The sequence below is a fragment of the Cuculus canorus genome, chromosome 4, assembly GCF_017976375.1.
Source record: "Cuculus canorus isolate bCucCan1 chromosome 4, bCucCan1.pri, whole genome shotgun sequence".
NCBI classification, from domain to species: Eukaryota; Metazoa; Chordata; class Aves; order Cuculiformes; family Cuculidae; genus Cuculus; species Cuculus canorus.
This window is the reverse complement of record NC_071404.1, coordinates 56,328,911-56,347,018: the sequence shown is the minus strand read 5'-3', so window position 1 is coordinate 56,347,018 and position 18,108 is coordinate 56,328,911. Positions and strand designations below refer to the sequence as shown.

Genomic DNA, 18,108 nt, shown 5'->3' with positions numbered 1-18,108 from the left:
AAAGCCACTGTGCTTCCTGAACTGAGACTTTCCAAACCTGTGCTAGAAACATAGAATCATAGAATTGCTTGTTTGTAAAAGACCTTTGAGAAGTCCAGTTAAAGGCCTTGGCTGTAAGACTGCTGTTCCTCAAAATGCACTTCCATTCCGGTACCCATAGATAAACTCTTGAGAGGTTTGGATGCACATAATTTCACAACTTTGCGCTATTCTTGCATCAGCTCTTTTTGATGATCTAAGAACTGTGAGGAGAGCACCAAGGTATTAAAGAGTGTGCCAGGCTACCTTAACAAATGCTGCTTTCATAGAATGTAGAATGGTTTGGGTTGGAAGGGACTATGAAGGACAGCTATCCCACCCACCCTGCAGTGAGCAGGGACATCTTCAATTAGATCAGGTTGCTCAGAGCCTCATCCAATCCAACCTGGAATATTGCCAGGGATGGGGCATCTACCACCTCTCTGGGCAACCTGCTCCAATGTTTCACCACCTTCATTGTAAAAAATGTCTTCCTAATATGTAGTCTAAACCTCTCTTCTTTTAGTTTAAAACCATTGCCCCTTATCCTAGTGCTACAGGCCGTGCTAAAAGTTTTTTCCCTATTTTTCTTATAGGCATTCATAGAATCATGGAATCACCAGGTTGGAAAAGACCAGGTTTAATCAGCGAGTTCAACCATTCCTGTCTGCCACTAAACCATGTCCTTGAGCACCTCTACCTGTCTTTTAACCACCTCCACGGATGGGGACTCCACCCCCTCCCTGGGCAGCCTCTGCCGGCGCCCGATGACCCTTTCTGTGAAAATTTTTTTCCTGATATCCTGCCTGAACCTCTCCTGGCACAGCTTGAGGCCATTCCCCCTTGTCCTGTCCCCTGTCACTTGGGAGAAGAGGCCAGCTCCCTCCTCTCCACAACCTCCTTTCAGGTAGTTGAAGAGAGCAATAAGGTCTCCCCTCAGCCTCCTCCAGGCTAAACAGCCCCAGCTCTCTCAGCCGCTCCTCGTAAGACTTGTTCTGCAGCCCCTCCAGAACCCGCCTCGGTGAGCCACGGGACGGGAGAGGCGGCGGGAGAAGCGCTGCGGGGCGGGGATGCTGGGGCCGAGCCGAGGAGGCGGGACAGCCCCGGGGAGGCCGAGGCGCGGAGCGGGAGCCTCTGCCCGCCGGCATGTCGGGCTCGGAGCGGCGGGCGGGTAAGGGGGGAGCCGGTGGGTGGCGGCGGGTGCGGGTGGGATGGGTTGTTCGGCGGTAGGGGCTGCAGCACGGGGGTGGGCACGGTGAGGATCGCCCCTTCCGAGAAGGAAAAGGAGAGGGGAATGGGGAAGGAGGGAGGCGGAAGCGGATTCGCGCTGCGGGGAGAGGGGGAAGGAGCGTGTGTGCCGTGTCCAGGCAGCTGCGGGGAGGGAAAGGGAGCGGGGGAACGGGATGGCTTCCTTTTTCGGAAGGAAAACGGCTATTATCGTTAAAAAAGAGGGGGAAAAGCCGAGGACAGTGCGGTTGGGGTGCCCGAGAAGGGCAGTGATGGGTAACAGGAGGACAAGAGAATAGAGGAGCAGTAAAACTGGGTGGATTTGGGTCCCGAAGGTGCTGTGAGGCTCACGGATGGGGGTGGTGGTGGTGGTGTTGTCTGTGTGTGTCTCTCTTAGGCTTACATATGTGGGGAAGGGCGTGTGTATGTGCTCGTTTGTGTTTCATAGAAAAATAAAACCATAGAATGGTTTGGGTTGGAAGGGACCTTAAAGCTCATCCAGTTCCACGCCCCCTGCCATAGGCAGGAACACCTCCCACCAGCCCAGGCTGCCCAAGGCCCCATCCAACCTGGCCTTGAACACCTCCAGGGATGGGGCAGCTACAGCTTCCCTGGGCAACCTGTGCCAGTGCCTCACCACTCTTATAGTGAATAAATTCTTCCTTATATCTAGTCTAAATCTTCCCCTCTCCAGTTTATACCCATTTCCCCATGTCCTATCCATACAAGCCTTTCTAAAAAGTCCCTCCTCAGCTTTCTTGTAGGCCCTCTTCAGGTACTGGAAGGTTGCTATAAGATCCCCTTGGAGACTTCTCCAGGCACTGAGAGCAGTTGGTTTTTAGAGCAAGCCTGTGTAGGACAACCTGAAAGCTTATTATAAATCATCATAATTTAAGTCGTGTTTACTTGAATGAAGCTGCCACTTGACAGTGCCAATGAAAGGCTAAAAACTGGGGACTGACTAAACAGGATTAAAAGAACACGAAAACCATCTTTCCCGAGTTTCCTTTGGCGTAGGAATTCTGTTCTTCCTGTGTCTATGTGACACCATTTTCCTCCCAAAAGTTTGATGAGTTTAACATTTTTAAGGTCTGTTGTTTTTTTGAGGGGTGGATTACTCCCTCTCCCCCTTAAGCTGAGGCAAAAGCATCAGCCAGCTCTTAGGTACACAACCAAAATTGTAGTGTAAATGTAAACATACATATGCCCTCTTAAAGATCTCTGGCTTCATATTATCAACAGAGCCACAGGCACAGGTACTGTTGCTATGTGCTATTCACACTCATTTTTCAGCACTTCTGTCTGACCTATGCATTATGTTTCAAGCAAACTGAAATAGGTTTTTTTTTCTGCCTTCAGGTGACTAGTGATAATTTTAACAGCCAACACCTGAAACCACGATCAGTATTTGCTAGTGAGAAGTTTACATGTAAATAGTTACACTACTTTGAGCCACCCCCTCCTGTACTCTATGGTATTGAACACAAAAGCTTCTAAAGCCAATTCAAGATTTCTGCAAGTTTATTGTAGTGTCTTTTTGAACTTGCCTCCTCTGTCAATACATAGCTGTGTTAGTTCATTTTGCAAAAGGCTTTAATCAGATATGAAAAGCAGAAGTGAAAAGGTAGTATTGTACATACAGTTAAGTTTGTAAAATATATGTATATGTGACCCATCTTTTCTTCTAATGGCAGGCCACGTCCAGTTGGATAGCAGACCTACATTAAACACCACAGGTACAGTAAAGTACATAGTTTTCATCATGTGGTAGCAAGTCTCCACTGGTAGGAGCTGGATTGTATAGCCCATTGAGATGTTTAACCAAAAGGAATGAATATTTTTGCCTTACCACCTGGAAGTTCTGCATGCTCCCAAGACATGCATGTTCTCTCTTATTCCCACAGTGTTACCTTTATGTGCATTCTATTACTGCTGATATTTATGTCTATATAGCTTATTAAAAAAAAAGTTATAAATCTTGCATCTTCTCAGTTGTCATTAGCTATACTTACTGTTACACTACCTGCTATGACTCCTATAGTGCATCCAGCTATAAAGAGAATGCTCAGCTTTGCATTGGCAGCATTACTGAAATAAAAGAAACACCAGTGTATTTTTAGATTGTGTAAAATCAGAATTATTGAGTTAGAGACTTGTTTAAATAAATACAGCCAGATAGTTAGTTATATAAAGTCATGATATCTGAATATGTCTATATAGATATAGATATACAGACAAATATAAACTATGCATATCTTGGCCACCTGAAATTCAGACTGTTGGATTCAGAACTTTAAGAAGAGCCTCCAAAAGCTGTGGGAGCAGACAAATGCTAATGAAGCTGTTTGACTGCATGCCTACTACCTGATGTGTGATTGAGCTTTTGGTTCACTTTATCAGCTAAACTTTAAGGCTGGGTGCACAAGTTCAAAATGTTTCTTTTTAATGAATAAGTGGCTAAAATGCTTCTTGATCTCTGTAACAGATGGAAATCAGAACATCACAGAAGTAGATGCATTTGATATAAGGTAAAGTTCTGATGGCAATGACGGAATGGCCATTGAGGTCAGTACAGGGTTTTCTGATTTTTTGCTAAGAATATGACTGGATTATTCAACTTAACTCCTCCCACTTAGAGAACATGTTTCTAGTTTTAGCTATACCAGATGTAGAACTACCCTTCTTATCATGAAGGCATGCAGAAGGGACTCTTAGGAGTGGACTCCTTTCATGATAAGCAACATGCAGACTGTGGCAAAAATGCCATCACAACCAAGGAACAATTGGGCAGACTAAGTGACAGAGCATTGCACAGGAATATGTTCTTCTGGAAGGAAGGTAAAAGCACCATGGGACCCTAATTCCATTAATTTTTCCTACTCAACATTATAACATCATCTAGCTCTGAAAAAGGTAAACTACCTGTCTGATAACTTCCTTTGCATCACCCACTCAGTGTATACAACTGACCAGAGAAAGAACTAATTAGGGAACCATCTTTTAATGGTCATTTACGGAATCCAGGGACCTGTCCGAAATCCTTGCTAGCCCTACATCTAGGCTATTCCTAAGGAAGATAAATTGCCAAAATCCAAACAAACTCTGATACTGGTACATAATTACATAATTAAAGTTTATCGTCTTTGTGGTTTATCATATTAAGTACTCAAAATTGGTGAGAGTGTGAGAAAGCACCCCACTTAACTTTTCTAGTTGGTTATCGAGCCAACACTGTAGAAACCCTCAGACTTAGAACAGTCATTCAGAACTCGTCTTTGAATTCTTATGTAGACATTACAAAAAGATGTTTTGTTAAGGGACTGCTCATAATAAAGTAGAGAAGCAGAAATAGTTTATGGATAACTTCAGTCATTTTGTTGTGAAACAAAAGTATTTTGCTGATGAAACTGTAATCTTTAAGTAACATCTGCAGGCAAATATTCTAAGCAGTTTCTTCCACCAATTACACCCAAACTGAATATTCCCTAGCAGGAAAAAAAACAGTTACATGCCAAAAATGACAGCTCTGACAACAGCCAGTTTTAGGGCAGCATGACGTGGGCTGTCATTCTGTACATCTATAGCACTGGCATTGTCTGTTGCCAGGGCTATTGCCAAAAGTATTTTAGTTTCTATTCCCTGCACCAATGCCTTTGTCTACAAAAGCAGTAAGATTGCCTGCTTTGTCTCTCAAAATACAGCCATGCCAATGCTTGGAAACATCTTTTCGGGTCCAAGTGTACAGTCCGTAGTGTGCTATCACAGACTTCTATGTTGTGTTTTGATCATAAAACAATAAAATTCCTGAATGGTACTCAAGACACACAGGTGCTCCATACATTTGTTGCCATGACAAAGTTCTCTACTTAAGAGCTGGATTGATCACTCATTCTGTTCTTCAGCACAATGCTGCCCTTCAGCTATAGGATTTTGTTGGCTGGTTGCTAAAAACTTAGATGAACAGTTGTATTGCCATAGGTTTCATTTTACTAGGGTAAATAATACAAATTTCTTCTCCTTTTGCAAGACACGGTATGTATACAACCTCATCACCAGTTTAGATGGTTATGATGCAGCACTTGGTTTAGTTAGAAGAATTTGAAGCAAATCTTAGCTACAATTCCAAATAAGTATATATGAACTATCCAATTGTGTTAAACATATAACAGAGAGAATTGGAGCCAACTCTAAAGTGCAGTGTTACGTGCCTTACTGTGTTACTAATGAGAAAGCCTCCAGACAAGAGAAAATGCAAATGCATTGTAGAGAAAGCCTACCTGATAGAGCCTAGTACACCCCAACACGTTTTTACTGGATTGCTTAACAGGCCTGAGCTTTTCAAAAAGACCTAGCAATTTAGGCTTTTCCTAAAATATTTCACATTTTGAGGTCTTGTCTCCTGAAATTGGATCCTTGAAGTCTCTAGTCAATTAAAAAAATCTCAGCTAGCAGGAATACAGGAAGAGAATTCAATTAGCCTTTAACTCATTTATAAAGGTTTTTCCCGTCTCTGGCTACAGACAAACACTTGATCCTGCATTGCAGTACAAAATGAACCATCAAAGAAGAGGAGTTGCATTAATCTTCAATCACGAGCACTTTTTTTGGCATTTGAGGCTGCCAGACAGACGTGGGACTCTTGCAGACAGAAACAATCTGAAGCGCAGGTAAGAAACTTGGTTTCTCTTCTCCAAGTTAAAAAGCTAAACTTCAGAAATCATAGTCAAATAATCAGTTTTCTAAATCTTACATTTATGTATAGAACAAAAGAATTTTCAGACATCAGCATCTATGCCCCCTTGGCAAAGAAAGCCATAATAAGAAAGCTTCAAGGTGCAGTCCTTGTAGTCACAGAAACTGCTGGCATAAGTCCTATGATTTCAGTGTGTCCACACCTCTCTTAGAACAAACTCTTTAAAGTAACTTTAGGCATTAAACCTGCACTTGACACCAGCTCAAGTTAAAAATCAAGTTTAGTAGTTTTTTTTCATAAATAACGCATAAACAGGAATATTCATCCTCTCATGGGGAAAGTAACTGAGTTGGTAGCAACTGACATATAATTTGAGCAAGATTTTTACTGATATTGATGTGTTTTAATAATAGTTTGACAGACCTTGGATTTGAAGTCAGACATTTTGATGATCTGAAAGCAGAAGATGTGCTGCAGAAAATTTATGAAGGTAGGAGACTATATATTGGTTATGTCTATTTGTAGCAGAATTCCCAGATATCTTTTCTTCCATTCTCTGTTCATCTAAATTAAAATAGGTTTTGTGCGCAAGAGTGTTGTTTAAGGGTTACATTTCAGATCATTTTATTGCACTGTAAGTGAAGCTTCTGTGGAAGAGACTGATGAAGTCATTAAGAGCTGAAAGAAAGTACCTGCAGCTGGGAGAAGTTAATAACATCCTTCTTTTTACTTCTAGTGGCCTTTATCTTTAGCCACATTGAATCACTGAACCTTCAAATCTCTTTCGCATTACCCTATCTGAAAACAGGGTTAATTTGAAAAAGGACTGATTGGGGATTAAATTATATGATACAAATGTACAATGTTTTCTAAACCTGAAGATCACTGTTTAGTTATCTGACCACCGCTTGCCAATTTCAGCTTCTAAGGATGACCACAGCAATGCTGACTGCTTTGTATGTGTGTTCCTGAGTCATGGTGAGAGTGATCACGTTTATGCATACGATGCCCAAATCAAAATTGAGACAATCACAGACATGTTCAGAGGAGACAAATGTCAGAGCCTGGTAGGAAAACCGAAGATATTTATCATTCAGGTAAGACGTCAGTTGCTGAATTTAGTGGAGTTAACATTGACCTATGTTGGCTTATAATATGGAAGTCAATTTTCCTAATACAGTCTTTCCACAAGGGAAAGTTTTTGCATCTTTAGGAAAAAAAGGTAGGGAAAAATGTTCCTTAAAGGCATTTAAGACAAGGATTCTTTTATTTTTTAAAAAAAAACTTTATGTAAACATTATGATTCTAGCTGTATTTAATAAGAAATAATTTTATGAAGAGCAACCCAAATTAAGCCCATGTCAGATTGACTCTCAGTGTATATTTAATGGAAGAGAAGACAGTATCATTTTTTTGAGAAACCTGTGTACAGCCTCAGCTCAGTTCCTGCTGTTCACACCTCACAGCACTAGGCTAGGCTGGTTATCAAGAAGTTTATCAAACCTCCTTACCCTCACTGTTTCCTTCCAGGCAAGTCCCTTTACTTGATCTGTACAGAATTTGGGTTTTGTTTCTTTGTGGGTTTTTTTTTTCCCCATGTTTGGATTTGGTGCTGGTAATGTTTTTTCTCTTTTTCTTTATTTTTTTGTTTTGTTTCTTTTCTGTCCATGACCAATACATAGTATCTCTGTAGAATTTTAAGAATCAATTTAAGGTTTTATTGTCTCAGAAATATTGCTTGTGCTAAGTGGTCCAATAAAGCCCATATGTAACCTCCTCTGTCACTCCTTGGTTCACAGGGTAATGCATATTGGAAGAGACCTCAGGAGGTCTCTAGTCCAGCCTCCTGTTCAAAGCTGAGTCAGTTATGGGGTCCAATCAGGTTACATGGGGCTTTATCCAGATTACAATTAGCAAACTCAAATGAGAACCCGGCCTTCAACAGACTGTAATTCTAATAGCTTATAGACTAATTCTAAGAATTACCTTTGTTTTCAAATGAAAGCTTCCATAGGCACAAGGCTGCTGCAAGAATCAGCACATTATTAACTCATCTTTCATTAGGACTCATTCATTTTTGATTTTTTTAACCAGATGCCAAAGATGGAAAAACATCTACATATTTCAATTTTAAGTAATACTTGGAAACACGTATACTTATTGAAAGGGAAATTAATTTAGTTTAGTTAATCAACTGAGTTCTTTTACAGCACAATCGGCATAGCATTTACTTTTGGAAATCAGGAAACATCAAGGATGGAACTTCATCTCTGTAAATGAAAGATTTTTCCTGTTTCTCTCTTTAGTGATAGTTCTTAAGTAATGCACCTTACCTGCTTTGTGTCTTTTGAGCCTTTCTGCAGCATTGACAATACTGGGCTACTTACTGGCTTCTCACAACTAACATGTTTGAGACTGAACTAAGAGCAGAAGTGTAACAGCATATAATGAGGGCTGTGCTTCAGAGCATTTATTCAACGCTGCTTTGCCAGCAGGTCCGAGGGAGATGATTCTTCCTCTCTAGGCAGCGGTGGTGAGACTGCATCTGAAGTACTGTGTCCAGTTCTGGGTTCCCTAGTACAAGAAAGGTATAGCCTTACTGGAATGAGTCCTGCAAACGGCCACAAAGGTAATTAGGGGACTGAAGCATCTCTCACGTGAGGAGAGGCTGAGAGAGCTGGGAATCTTATCAATGTTATAAACACCTTGTAGGAGGGAATAATGAAGATGGAGCCACACTCTTTTGAGTGGTGCCCAGTGACAGGACACCAGGCAGCTGGCACAAATTAAAACACATCAATTCCATCTCAACACAGGAAAACTTTTTTTTTACTGTGAGAGTGGTCAAACACTGGAAGAGGTCACCCAGACACGTTGTGGAGCCTCTGTCTATGAAGATACTCAAAAGCTGTCTGGACATAGTCCTAGACAACATGCTGTAGCTAACTCTGCTTGAGCCAGGCGGGTTGGACTAAGTGATCCCAAGAGGTGCCTTCCGGTCTCAGCAATTCTGTGATCATCTCAGCTTTCACTGGACTTTATCACCAATATTTTAATCGATAGATAAGTAACGAGTCTTTATGAATCCACATTCACGGTAATGTGGAACACCAAACTGAAGTCCCCTCTGGCTAGTGTCAGAGTATCATCTTAACATAGGTGAGCTTGGCAGAGGTGAAAGCATAACAATACTTCTCACCAACAGGCATGTCGAGGTGATAAACATGATGATCCAGTTATTGTTCAGGATTCAACAGATGGTAGTAATGAATCCATTGTCAATGAGACTGAAGTGGATGCAGCTGGTGTCTATACCTTGCCTGCTGGTGCAGACTTTATCATGTGCTACTCCGTGGCACAAGGTAAGTTCTAATATTTTAGATGATGATGTCTGATATTTCACCGTAACAAGCTTAATGCTTCTTCATTTTGAAGTCAAAATAATGACTACAGTTCCAGGTCATCTGCCTTGCATGTCTGGTAAGTGACATCTTGCCTGGGAAAGAGTGTCATGTGTTAAGGAAAAAAGTGAAAATACACCTATAAGGTTGCAGTTAATTTGTGAAGCAGAAACATTCTCATCATAATCTTGCCGCTGAGCTGTCCGCTGACAGAAAGCATTTCCCTCTTTTCCTAGATTGTAGGATTCTGGTAGCTTATAAATTTCCTTCCACTACATGGCTGTCCTCTCCAGTCTTCTGGGCATCTTGTCTTCATTCCCATCTGCTCTCTTGTAAAGTGCAGATACAATCCTGTAAGCTGTGTCTCTGAACCACGAGCTTATCTTGGCTCTGTACTATAAGCGATCTCCCATATACAATCTCCAGTGAACTTAGATAATTGGCAAAGTAAGATTTACACTCAATAGTAATCTCTTATAGATGTGGCTTAGCAAGCAGTCACTGTCATGAATATTTTTCAAGTGGCACCGCTACTTGTATTTGGATATTATTTTGTTTCCTTTCTACAATAGGTTACTTTTCTCATCGTGAAACTGTAAATGGCTCCTGGTACATTCAAGATTTGTGTGAGGCACTCAGGAAGCACGGCTCTACCTTGGAGTTCACTGAACTTCTTACTGTCGTTAACAGGAAAGTATCTCATCGCAAAGTGGATATGTGCAGAGACATTAATGCTATAGGAAAAAAACAGATTCCTTGTTTTGCCTCAATGTTAACTAAAAAATTGTATTTTCATCCAAAATCTAAGTAGATTGTTACTTAGCAATGACAACCATTAACTAATATTCAGAAGTGAAAAGCTCACCATCTGAGTTCAGGAGATAATTATTCTACAAGATTGTTTCCAAAAACACTGGGATCAAACGTTATAGTTTGTATAGATAATAGTTTCTAAAATCCTTAAGCAATTTTAAAACTAGTATCGTAGGTCTGTTCCTCTCAGGGAATTTGGGAAGTCGACTGGTGCAAAACTATTAAGTGGTGCTCAGATTTTATTGAAATTAGTACTCTAGATTACTTTTTTCTTACAAGTTTTTGCTTGATTTCCATCTAACTATGGCACACTTTACTATTTCCAAAACATTTCAAATGTTGCATTAGATTAGTTTTATTTTCTCCAAGAGCATAGTTTACGAGGAGTGTGTGTTTATAGGGTCATCTTTTCATACCCATGCACAGCGGTATCCAGCTTCCAATTTTTATAAATTTATTGAGCTTTTTAGACTTTTTATTTTCTCTCAACACTAAAAAGGAACTTAATTCCTTAAGTATACTTGTAGAATTAATATAGAAAAGGGGCTTCTTTTTGCTTGCAAATCATTTACATTTTGGGCACAAATTAAGCTCACTGGTGCTTTATATTCTCAGGAGAAAAGCTGGCAGATTAGATGACATACAGCTTGCTTAGCATGATTTGGGTAAGCTCGCCTTGTAACACATCTCTAAAGCTAAAACAAATCATTTCAGGGTTCTAGGCTGACTTACAACTGCTGGACATCTTAGGTAGCTATGCAAAATACAACATACGCACACCTTCATACTTCAGGCCTTTGTGTTGGATCAGCCCCTTGGCCCCAGCAGAGATGAGCCATACACTGTCATTGTGTACATATGAGAGATAGTGCATTTGTCACCTGTGTTTCACCATAGGATTGTTTCTACTGCAGCATTAGCAATTTCAATGATACTTACTAGAAGTGACTTTTTTATTATTTTTTACATTATTGGTACGCATGCTTAACTCTGGGGGATAATGGAGAAGTCAAGCTGAGAAAGGTGTCTTAATCCACTTTTCTGAGTATGAAATAATTGGTTTACTGGCTCTGCTTTAGTTAAACCTTTCCATATACTCCATTCTAAGTCATAGATGTTAATTCATAGAATCATAGAATAGTTTGGGTTGGAAGGGGCCTTAAAGATGATCTAGTTCCAACCCCCCTGCCATGGGCAGGGACACCTCCCATTAGATCAGGCTGCCCAAATCTTACTATGTTAAATTCTACTGTGGCTACTTTTTAAGCTCTGTATAAATCATGTATGTTTGAATGTTTTGATAAATTCTTTCAATAAAACAGCGAAAAATAAATGAATTTTACAGTAAATGAGTTTGATATATCTTACTTTTCTAGGAATATTTATTAAAAAAGCTTACTTGTGATGCAAGTCTAACCTCCACTTATGTATGGTGTTACACCACCAGAGTCAATGCACAGAGCTTAGGAAAAGGAAACAATAATTTCATGAAAAAAAATCCTTATAACTCAAGTTAATTATTCTATGAGCTACTGCTGTATTCATTTACTGTGTGTAAATGGTACTAAAAAGACAGCCCTTGTTGTATAAAACATCCCTGTCATTTTACCGGCAGGCAGAATGCCTCCATTTCACTAATGAGACTTACATATATCTTGAAGATCTTTGCTTCAGCAGCTTCTTTATAGGGTTAAAAAAAAGCCAAACAAACAAACCAAAACAAAATAATAAACAAACAGCAAACCGTTAAGTGACCAGATAATTTTTATAGATATTTATTGCAACTTTCAAAACTATAGTGGTCAAAAATACCCAGTTTCTGTAGAGTAACTAAATGTTCATATCAGCTTTGAAAGGGCAATCCTAATATATACAAAACCAAAGTTAGTCCTTGGCACTGATTTCCTGGATTGGAAGCCTCAGGTGCAGAGGTTGGCGCAGACGTCTCAGGGATTCTTCTGCCTGCCAGTGCAAGAAAGAGTGAGAGTTCATTCTTTTGCAACCCTCTGTTTTCTCCTCCTTTTCACAGATCCAGTATCTTTCCTTTCTGAGAAGGCATTTGTCTTTCAGACAAGAAACTGAGCTAATCGAATGAAGGGACGCTGAACATTTACAGACCCGCTCAGGTCATTCAGCCAGGAAGAAGCATGTGCCCTGCCCATCCACCCACTCACCCACCCACCGCCAAAGTATTATTTTCCTGAAATTATGGTTATAAAAATAGTAGGCTACTGAGAAAGCATCAAACTCTAGCCTTACGTCAAATGTGGGTCATAAAACAATACCTTGAACCACTAGTCCTGAACTAAAATTGGGTAGTTTCCATATTCTTTTACAAGACACTGAGCACTGGGCTGGTGAGATGGAATGGGGAGTAAGAAGAGAGGAGTGAGAGATCTGCTCAGCTTTTTCATGAAAGCTACAAAGTTTCTGCTAAAGCACACAGCACCTTTTCAGTCCAGTCACCCATATTCTGTAAATCTCAGCCTTTTACCAAAGCAATAGGATTAAGATGTCAAATGCTGAACTCTGCAAGACAGTATCCTTCCAAGGAAGGGAGGAGATTGTGTTACCACAGCAGTGCAGTAAACATAAATGTCTCCAAAAGCAATGCGGCTATTCTATGAACATGGCCAAAAAAGCCATGTATTAAGAGTACACAAAAAATACCCAGATAGGTAGGGCTGATAAATTGCCTTATTTGTTTTAAATTAAATTTTTTAAAGTCTCACTTTCTGATGACTTACTGAAGTAGTTTATATGTCAGTGGCAAACACTGTATGGTTATTTGAACAGCTTAAATTGGCTGATAAGAATACACTGTTTTGAAAGTAAGTAGCAAAACCCTGAGGTCAGTTTCCTGTTAGGTGAGAGTTTACTAGACAATTCTTAACCTAGAGGCTGCCTTGTCATTTAAGAACTGTATTTAAATACCTCAGCCAGGTCTTCTTTGAGCTTGTTATATCGTTCCACATTAAAATGATGTTTTTTGGATTTCCGATAGAAGTAGTGGAGGAACTGCCTGTCTTTAGCATCAGGGTAAATGTAGTCCTGGTGATGAAAGCAGGGCACATAATTTGGGTTAGTAATAAAACTGGTTAGACAGAAGATTATCTGTATAAATGAATTTTCAATAGAAATTCAGCCTGTTTCAGGAAGTTTTATCTAATTCAACACACACATATGTTCTGTTAAGAGGCTATATATGAAGTTATGCCCTCATAAGGGCCTTTTAGATATATGTTAGGAATAATTTTTATTGCACTTAGAGGAATTTTCAATTATAATAAAGATATAGTATGATCTCCATGACTGGAGCCACTGGAGTCAAGGGCCACTGTTTCCAAGAAGTCAGAGGAAGTTCAGCTACTATTTCTCAAAGACTTATTTCAAAGTCTCAAGCAATGGCAGCAGCAGCTGTTCAAAAAAGCCAAGTAGTAATCTCTTTATAAACTCATATGCAAAAAGTAGGAATGCCTTAGCCCTTCTTAAAAATCAGTAAGGAGTAAATCTAGCATTCAGAGCCAGCTGTTCATAAAAAAAGATAGGTCTTCCCTTTCCGCTAAAGGAACCTTCTGTCTCAGGACGTCTACAGATCCATTGGTATTATGGAAGGAAGTGTTGGCTACTCTTCCACATATCTCCTTAACAAAGAGTGTTTTGCATCACAGAAAGTTCGACATCAGGATGTCCACTTTGGCAGTAAAGTGCCGAGCTAAAACAGGAAAAAGAAACATTCCACAAAGTCTTACAGGATTTTCAGGACAAGTCTGTCTTGTGTGGTTCAGTTAAGGTCTTTTTTTTTTTCTTTTACTCAGCAAAGCTTTTTCTTCTAAACAATGCCTGTTTCCTGGCCCATTTCAGATGTCCTAGATTTACTTCTATTCATTCAAAGTCAAGGAAAAGCAGTCAGATTACAAAGAACAAAGCAATAAGTTTTTTTTCAGGCACTAAATTAGCTATATTTCAATTATGCAATGGCCAGATTTCCAAAGAGTTTGGCACGCTGCACTCTATACCTAAACTCCAGTAAATAAAAGCTACTGTTCAGGGATTTGCTTCCTGGTCTGCTGTAAGGCAGCATTCACAAACTGGCAATGCACTACTAGCTGCTCTTCCTTTACAGCAGTGAGCGAGCTGTTGTTTATTATTTGAAGTAATCTTCAAAAATTTAATATAAAAGGAGAGACTTTTTTTCCTTGCTTTTCATTCCCTAGGTTATGAGATCTTACAGATATGGTTCTGCACAGCAGCTGGTCTGAAGTTCATGTGTAACAGTACCTGGCTTGATGTGGCATCATGTAATGTTCATATCCAGCCCCTTTAGCGGGCAAACAAGTCCCTGTCTGATGCAAAGGCTACTGACCAAATTATATTTTTATCAGAACCTAAATGTTGTGATTTTTCAGAGTCAGTTATCCTCCCTTACAATAGTGCAGACATTTACAAAACAAGGACTTACCTGTTTAGTAAGAACAAAGTAGGCATAAAAAGCCATGGCACTCCCATAAGTGATGAAGTAGGTGACCGGCTCCATGATGTCCCAGGAATAGACCCACCAAGTGAGCCACGCCAACGCTCCACCTTGCGTTGACATCAGAGCTAAGCCAACCCATAGAAGCCTGGAGGTCTTCGCATCTGCACTGTCCATGATTCTGGCTCTCATCTAAGGAAAAGAAATAGAGAAACCTGTTCAAGTGAAAACGACTGCAACTGATGAGCATCTACTCAACCATGTTTTCTCCTGCTGGGTGAGATCCTTTTTCATGATCTTTTACTAACTCCTTTTACCAACTTACCCTGCAGAGATAGAAAAGGACTGAAATCCAAGGGCAAACAGATCTGCCTGCAGTGCCCCAAGAAATCATCTCCCTTTCCCACTACTAGGTATTTACGTCTACTGAATTTCCATTTACCATTCAAGGCAGCTCTGGTTAGTGTTGAGGGTGGTCCTCACAAAGCAGGTCTAAATTGAAGGAAAAGTTTGTCCGTTTTGTCCAGGCTCTTCCTGGCTTCCTCCCCCCATGCTGGGTCAGCTTAGCCTGCCCTAGAGCAACGTTCATATCTTCCCCTCTTGGATTATGGCAACCACTAGTCCGAAAGATCTGCCTTGTTGCCTTGGTGATACAGAAAACCCTAGCATAAGCCACAGATTATTTCTACCTCACTTCTGCTTTTTCTGTAATGGCTATTCAGAGCTCATACATCAGCAGGTGACTAAGTGGACTTTCAATCCCAATACCAGCAATGCTGAAGCTTGTTCATGACAGCTGTCTACCGATTTCTACCCAGAGCATGTGCATAACAGGAGTGAAAAGAACTGAAAATAATTTGAATTATATTTGAATTGAAACTCATTTGCGTAACAAACAAGACAGACACACCCTAGTCACTCATACTGATATTTTTTCTATCACAAGACTTACTGTTGATGAAAGGAAATGCTTTTGAATTTCAAAAAAAAAAAAAAGTAACCCCACTTTCCAACCTGTTCAAGAGGCAGCAGCTCTTCTTTCAGACGGTCCAGTTTCTGTAGCAATTCTCTCTCTTTCCTGATCTGGTGATCTTCTAAATGTAGAGCCACAAACAGTCTGTGAACCAAGGATTTGATATCTTCCACTTCAGTAGCATGCTCACTACTCAGTTTATCTGAAAAGAAAATGATTGTCATATAAAACATTTCAAGAACCCACGCTTCTTCATTCTTTCCCCACCTCCAAGCCCCCAAAACAGGACCATCCAATGATGAAAAAAAAGAAGAGAAATTCCTTTATCTAGACAGGTTCCATTTTTCTGAGACTTCCTATGACTTTCACTAGATGAAATGAAAGAATCAAGGTTATTAAGCATCGCTCTTACCTTTTACAGGGGGTGTCACACTGTATGTCATGTTGTTGATAACGAGTTTAAAGTCATTCATCAATAAAACCTCCATCAAGGTTGCATCAGAGACCTTGGTACCATCTGCAGAAGAAAGATTTAAGTTCTAAATCATTTATCATACAGAATCTTAAATATTAGCTGATATCCGTCTGAAAAAGTGTTAGAGCTTTTTATTAACAATGTTTGGAAGGGAATGGTGCTTACAGTAACTCTGGTAACTGATACTAAACAGCAAGGAGCACATCAACGCAGAGTGTGTGCCCGAGTGCTTTCTCTAGCAATCTTATTTGGACTCGTCACTACTATGAGCAGACTTGCATTTTCTTGTGTTACGATTATGACTAGAACTGATCCACTGAGAAGGTGAGCGGAGAAGAAAAAAGAAATCTTGCATGGACAGCAACAAATTGCCACAAATTCACACAGGACAAACGGTTCTGGGAAATTAAAAGAGCTTCAAAGACCTTATCTCAGTTAAAGATTTATGTCTTTCTTTAAACAACCTCTTCTGATCAAAAGGAGCAATTCAAGTCAGTAGTGGTCAGATTTTTATTACTGATACTTGAAATCATTGTTTCAATACCATTTGTGACTGGGAGTTGACAGCTAGAATGCCCAGTACAAGGCAGATGAGGAGCCACAGACGCATTAGCTTTAAAAAGCTCTGGAGAACCTATTTCTACTTCTCTTTTTCATGCAAAGATTTACATTAATACCATCCCATCAGCAACATAGTGAACAGGCTGAGGAAAAAAAATCATATCTACTTTCAATGACTTAAAATCAGGGACAAGGAGGCAACTGTGACATTCAATCAGGAAAGCTGGTTGTTGAAGATTTTATCCTGATTTTATATTTGTTCCTTCTTTTCATGCCCTCTATACCATTTTTCTTTGCCAAAGGCTCTTTCACCCAAAAGGCAGTATTTGTATCTGTCTAGAACTTAGAAAAGATTTGCCACCAGTAGATGGACCACAACTTCAATATATGAAAAGACTCTCATCCAACGGTACAGACTCACTGCAGTCTTTCCCAGAGTATTCTCAACACAGCAGATCTTGCAAGATTAGCACTCTGGCAACATGTCTGCTTTCTTGAACATGAAAACCAGCTGCATTCCAATAAGAAATTGAACCCTTCTTATTTTACATTCAATATACAAAGGCAGATGTAATCTAAAACCTCTGCTGAAATTTAAAAGATCTGTTTTGTCATAGGATCATAGACAGGTTTGGGTTGGAAGGGACCTTAAAGATCACCTAGTTCCAAAACCTCTGCCATCGGCAGGGACATCTCCCAGCCTCATCCAACCTAGGTTGCTCACAGCCTCATCCAACCTGGTCTTCACCACCTCAAGAGATGGGGCATCCACTACCTCTCTGGGCAACCAGTGCCAGTGCCTCACCACTCTCACAGGAAAAAAATTGTACCTAATATCTAATCTAACTCTACCCTTGTTCAGCTTAAAACTGTTATCCCTTGCCCTATCACTACACGCCCTTGTAAAAAGTCTCCTTCCAGCTAACTTGTAGGTGCCTTTTAGGTACTAGAAGGCTTCTATAACATCTTCCTGCAGCCTTTCTTCTCCAGGATGAAAGAACTCTCTCAGCCTGTCCTCATATGGGAGGGGCTCCAGCCCTCTGATCATCTTTGTAGCCCTTCTCTGGACTCACTCCAACAGTACACTCTGTCCTTCTTATGTTGGGGGCACCAGAGCTGAATGCAATACTCCAGGTGAGGTCTCATGAGAGTGGAATAGAGGGGGAGAATTACCTCCTTCAACCTGCTGCTCACACATCTTTGGATGCAGCCCAGGACATGTTTGGCTTTCTGGACTGCAAGAACACATTGCTAGGTCATGTTTAGCTTCTCATCAGCCAGCACCCCCAAGTCCTTCTCCTCAGAGATGCTCTCAACTCATCCTCTGCCCAGCATGTATTTGTGCTTGAGATCGCCCCCACTCAGGTGCAGAACTTTGCACTTGGCCTTGTTGAACTTCATGAGGTTCACATGGGCCCACCTCTCAAGCCTGCCCCAGCCTGTCTGGATGCCATCCCTTCCCTCCAGCATGCC

General features: G+C 40.5%; 2 protein-coding genes across 5 annotated transcripts in view; one reads left to right on the top strand and one right to left on the bottom strand.

Annotated features, from left to right (window-relative positions):
• Positions 1–1,079: 1,079 nt before the first annotated feature.
• CASP6 (caspase 6) lies at positions 1,080–11,483 on the top strand. 2 transcript variants are annotated; one of them, XM_054065643.1, is made up of 8 exons: positions 1,080–1,189; positions 2,940–2,981; positions 3,731–3,773; positions 5,766–5,912; positions 6,352–6,428; positions 6,860–7,035; positions 9,144–9,300; positions 9,912–11,483. In XM_054065643.1, exons 1-8 carry the CDS (start codon positions 1,165–1,167, stop codon positions 10,148–10,150), a joined length of 906 nt encoding a protein of 301 aa, XP_053921618.1. In that variant the 5' UTR covers positions 1,080–1,164; the 3' UTR covers positions 10,151–11,483. The 2 variants fall into 2 exon arrangements, with proteins under 2 accessions (XP_053921618.1, XP_053921619.1); XM_054065644.1 differs by lacking the exon at positions 1,080–1,189 and having other exon boundaries at positions 2,965–2,981; positions 5,791–5,912.
• Positions 11,484–11,818: 335 nt separating this feature from the next.
• Positions 11,819–18,108, bottom strand: part of MCUB (mitochondrial calcium uniporter dominant negative subunit beta) — a 52,619-nt gene continuing 46,329 nt past the window's right edge. The window contains exons 4-8 of one of the 3 annotated variants that reach the window (XM_054065640.1): positions 16,012–16,116; positions 15,641–15,801; positions 14,615–14,818; positions 13,087–13,203; positions 11,819–12,114 (exon numbers count right to left, since the gene is read on the bottom strand). In XM_054065640.1, coding sequence (XP_053921615.1) covers positions 12,037–12,114; positions 13,087–13,203; positions 14,615–14,818; positions 15,641–15,801; positions 16,012–16,116 — 665 coding nt within the window. In that variant the 3' untranslated portion in view covers positions 11,819–12,036. The remainder of the gene's footprint in view (positions 12,115–13,086; positions 13,204–14,614; positions 14,819–15,640; positions 15,802–16,011; positions 16,117–18,108) is intronic. The other 2 variants (XM_054065641.1, XM_054065642.1) reach the window with 2 other exon arrangements.

Bases quoted from the DNA above. Each gene is read 5' to 3' on its own strand.
- CASP6 (XM_054065643.1), top strand. From the start codon at position 1,165: ATGTCGGGCTCGGAGCGGCGGGCGG. The intron at 3,774-5,765 runs GTAAAGTTCTGA...CTCTGGCTACAG, and splicing joins GTAGATGCATTTGATATAAG to ACAAACACTTGATCCTGCAT. The intron at 5,913-6,351 runs GTAAGAAACTTG...TTTTAATAATAG, and splicing joins AGAAACAATCTGAAGCGCAG to TTTGACAGACCTTGGATTTG.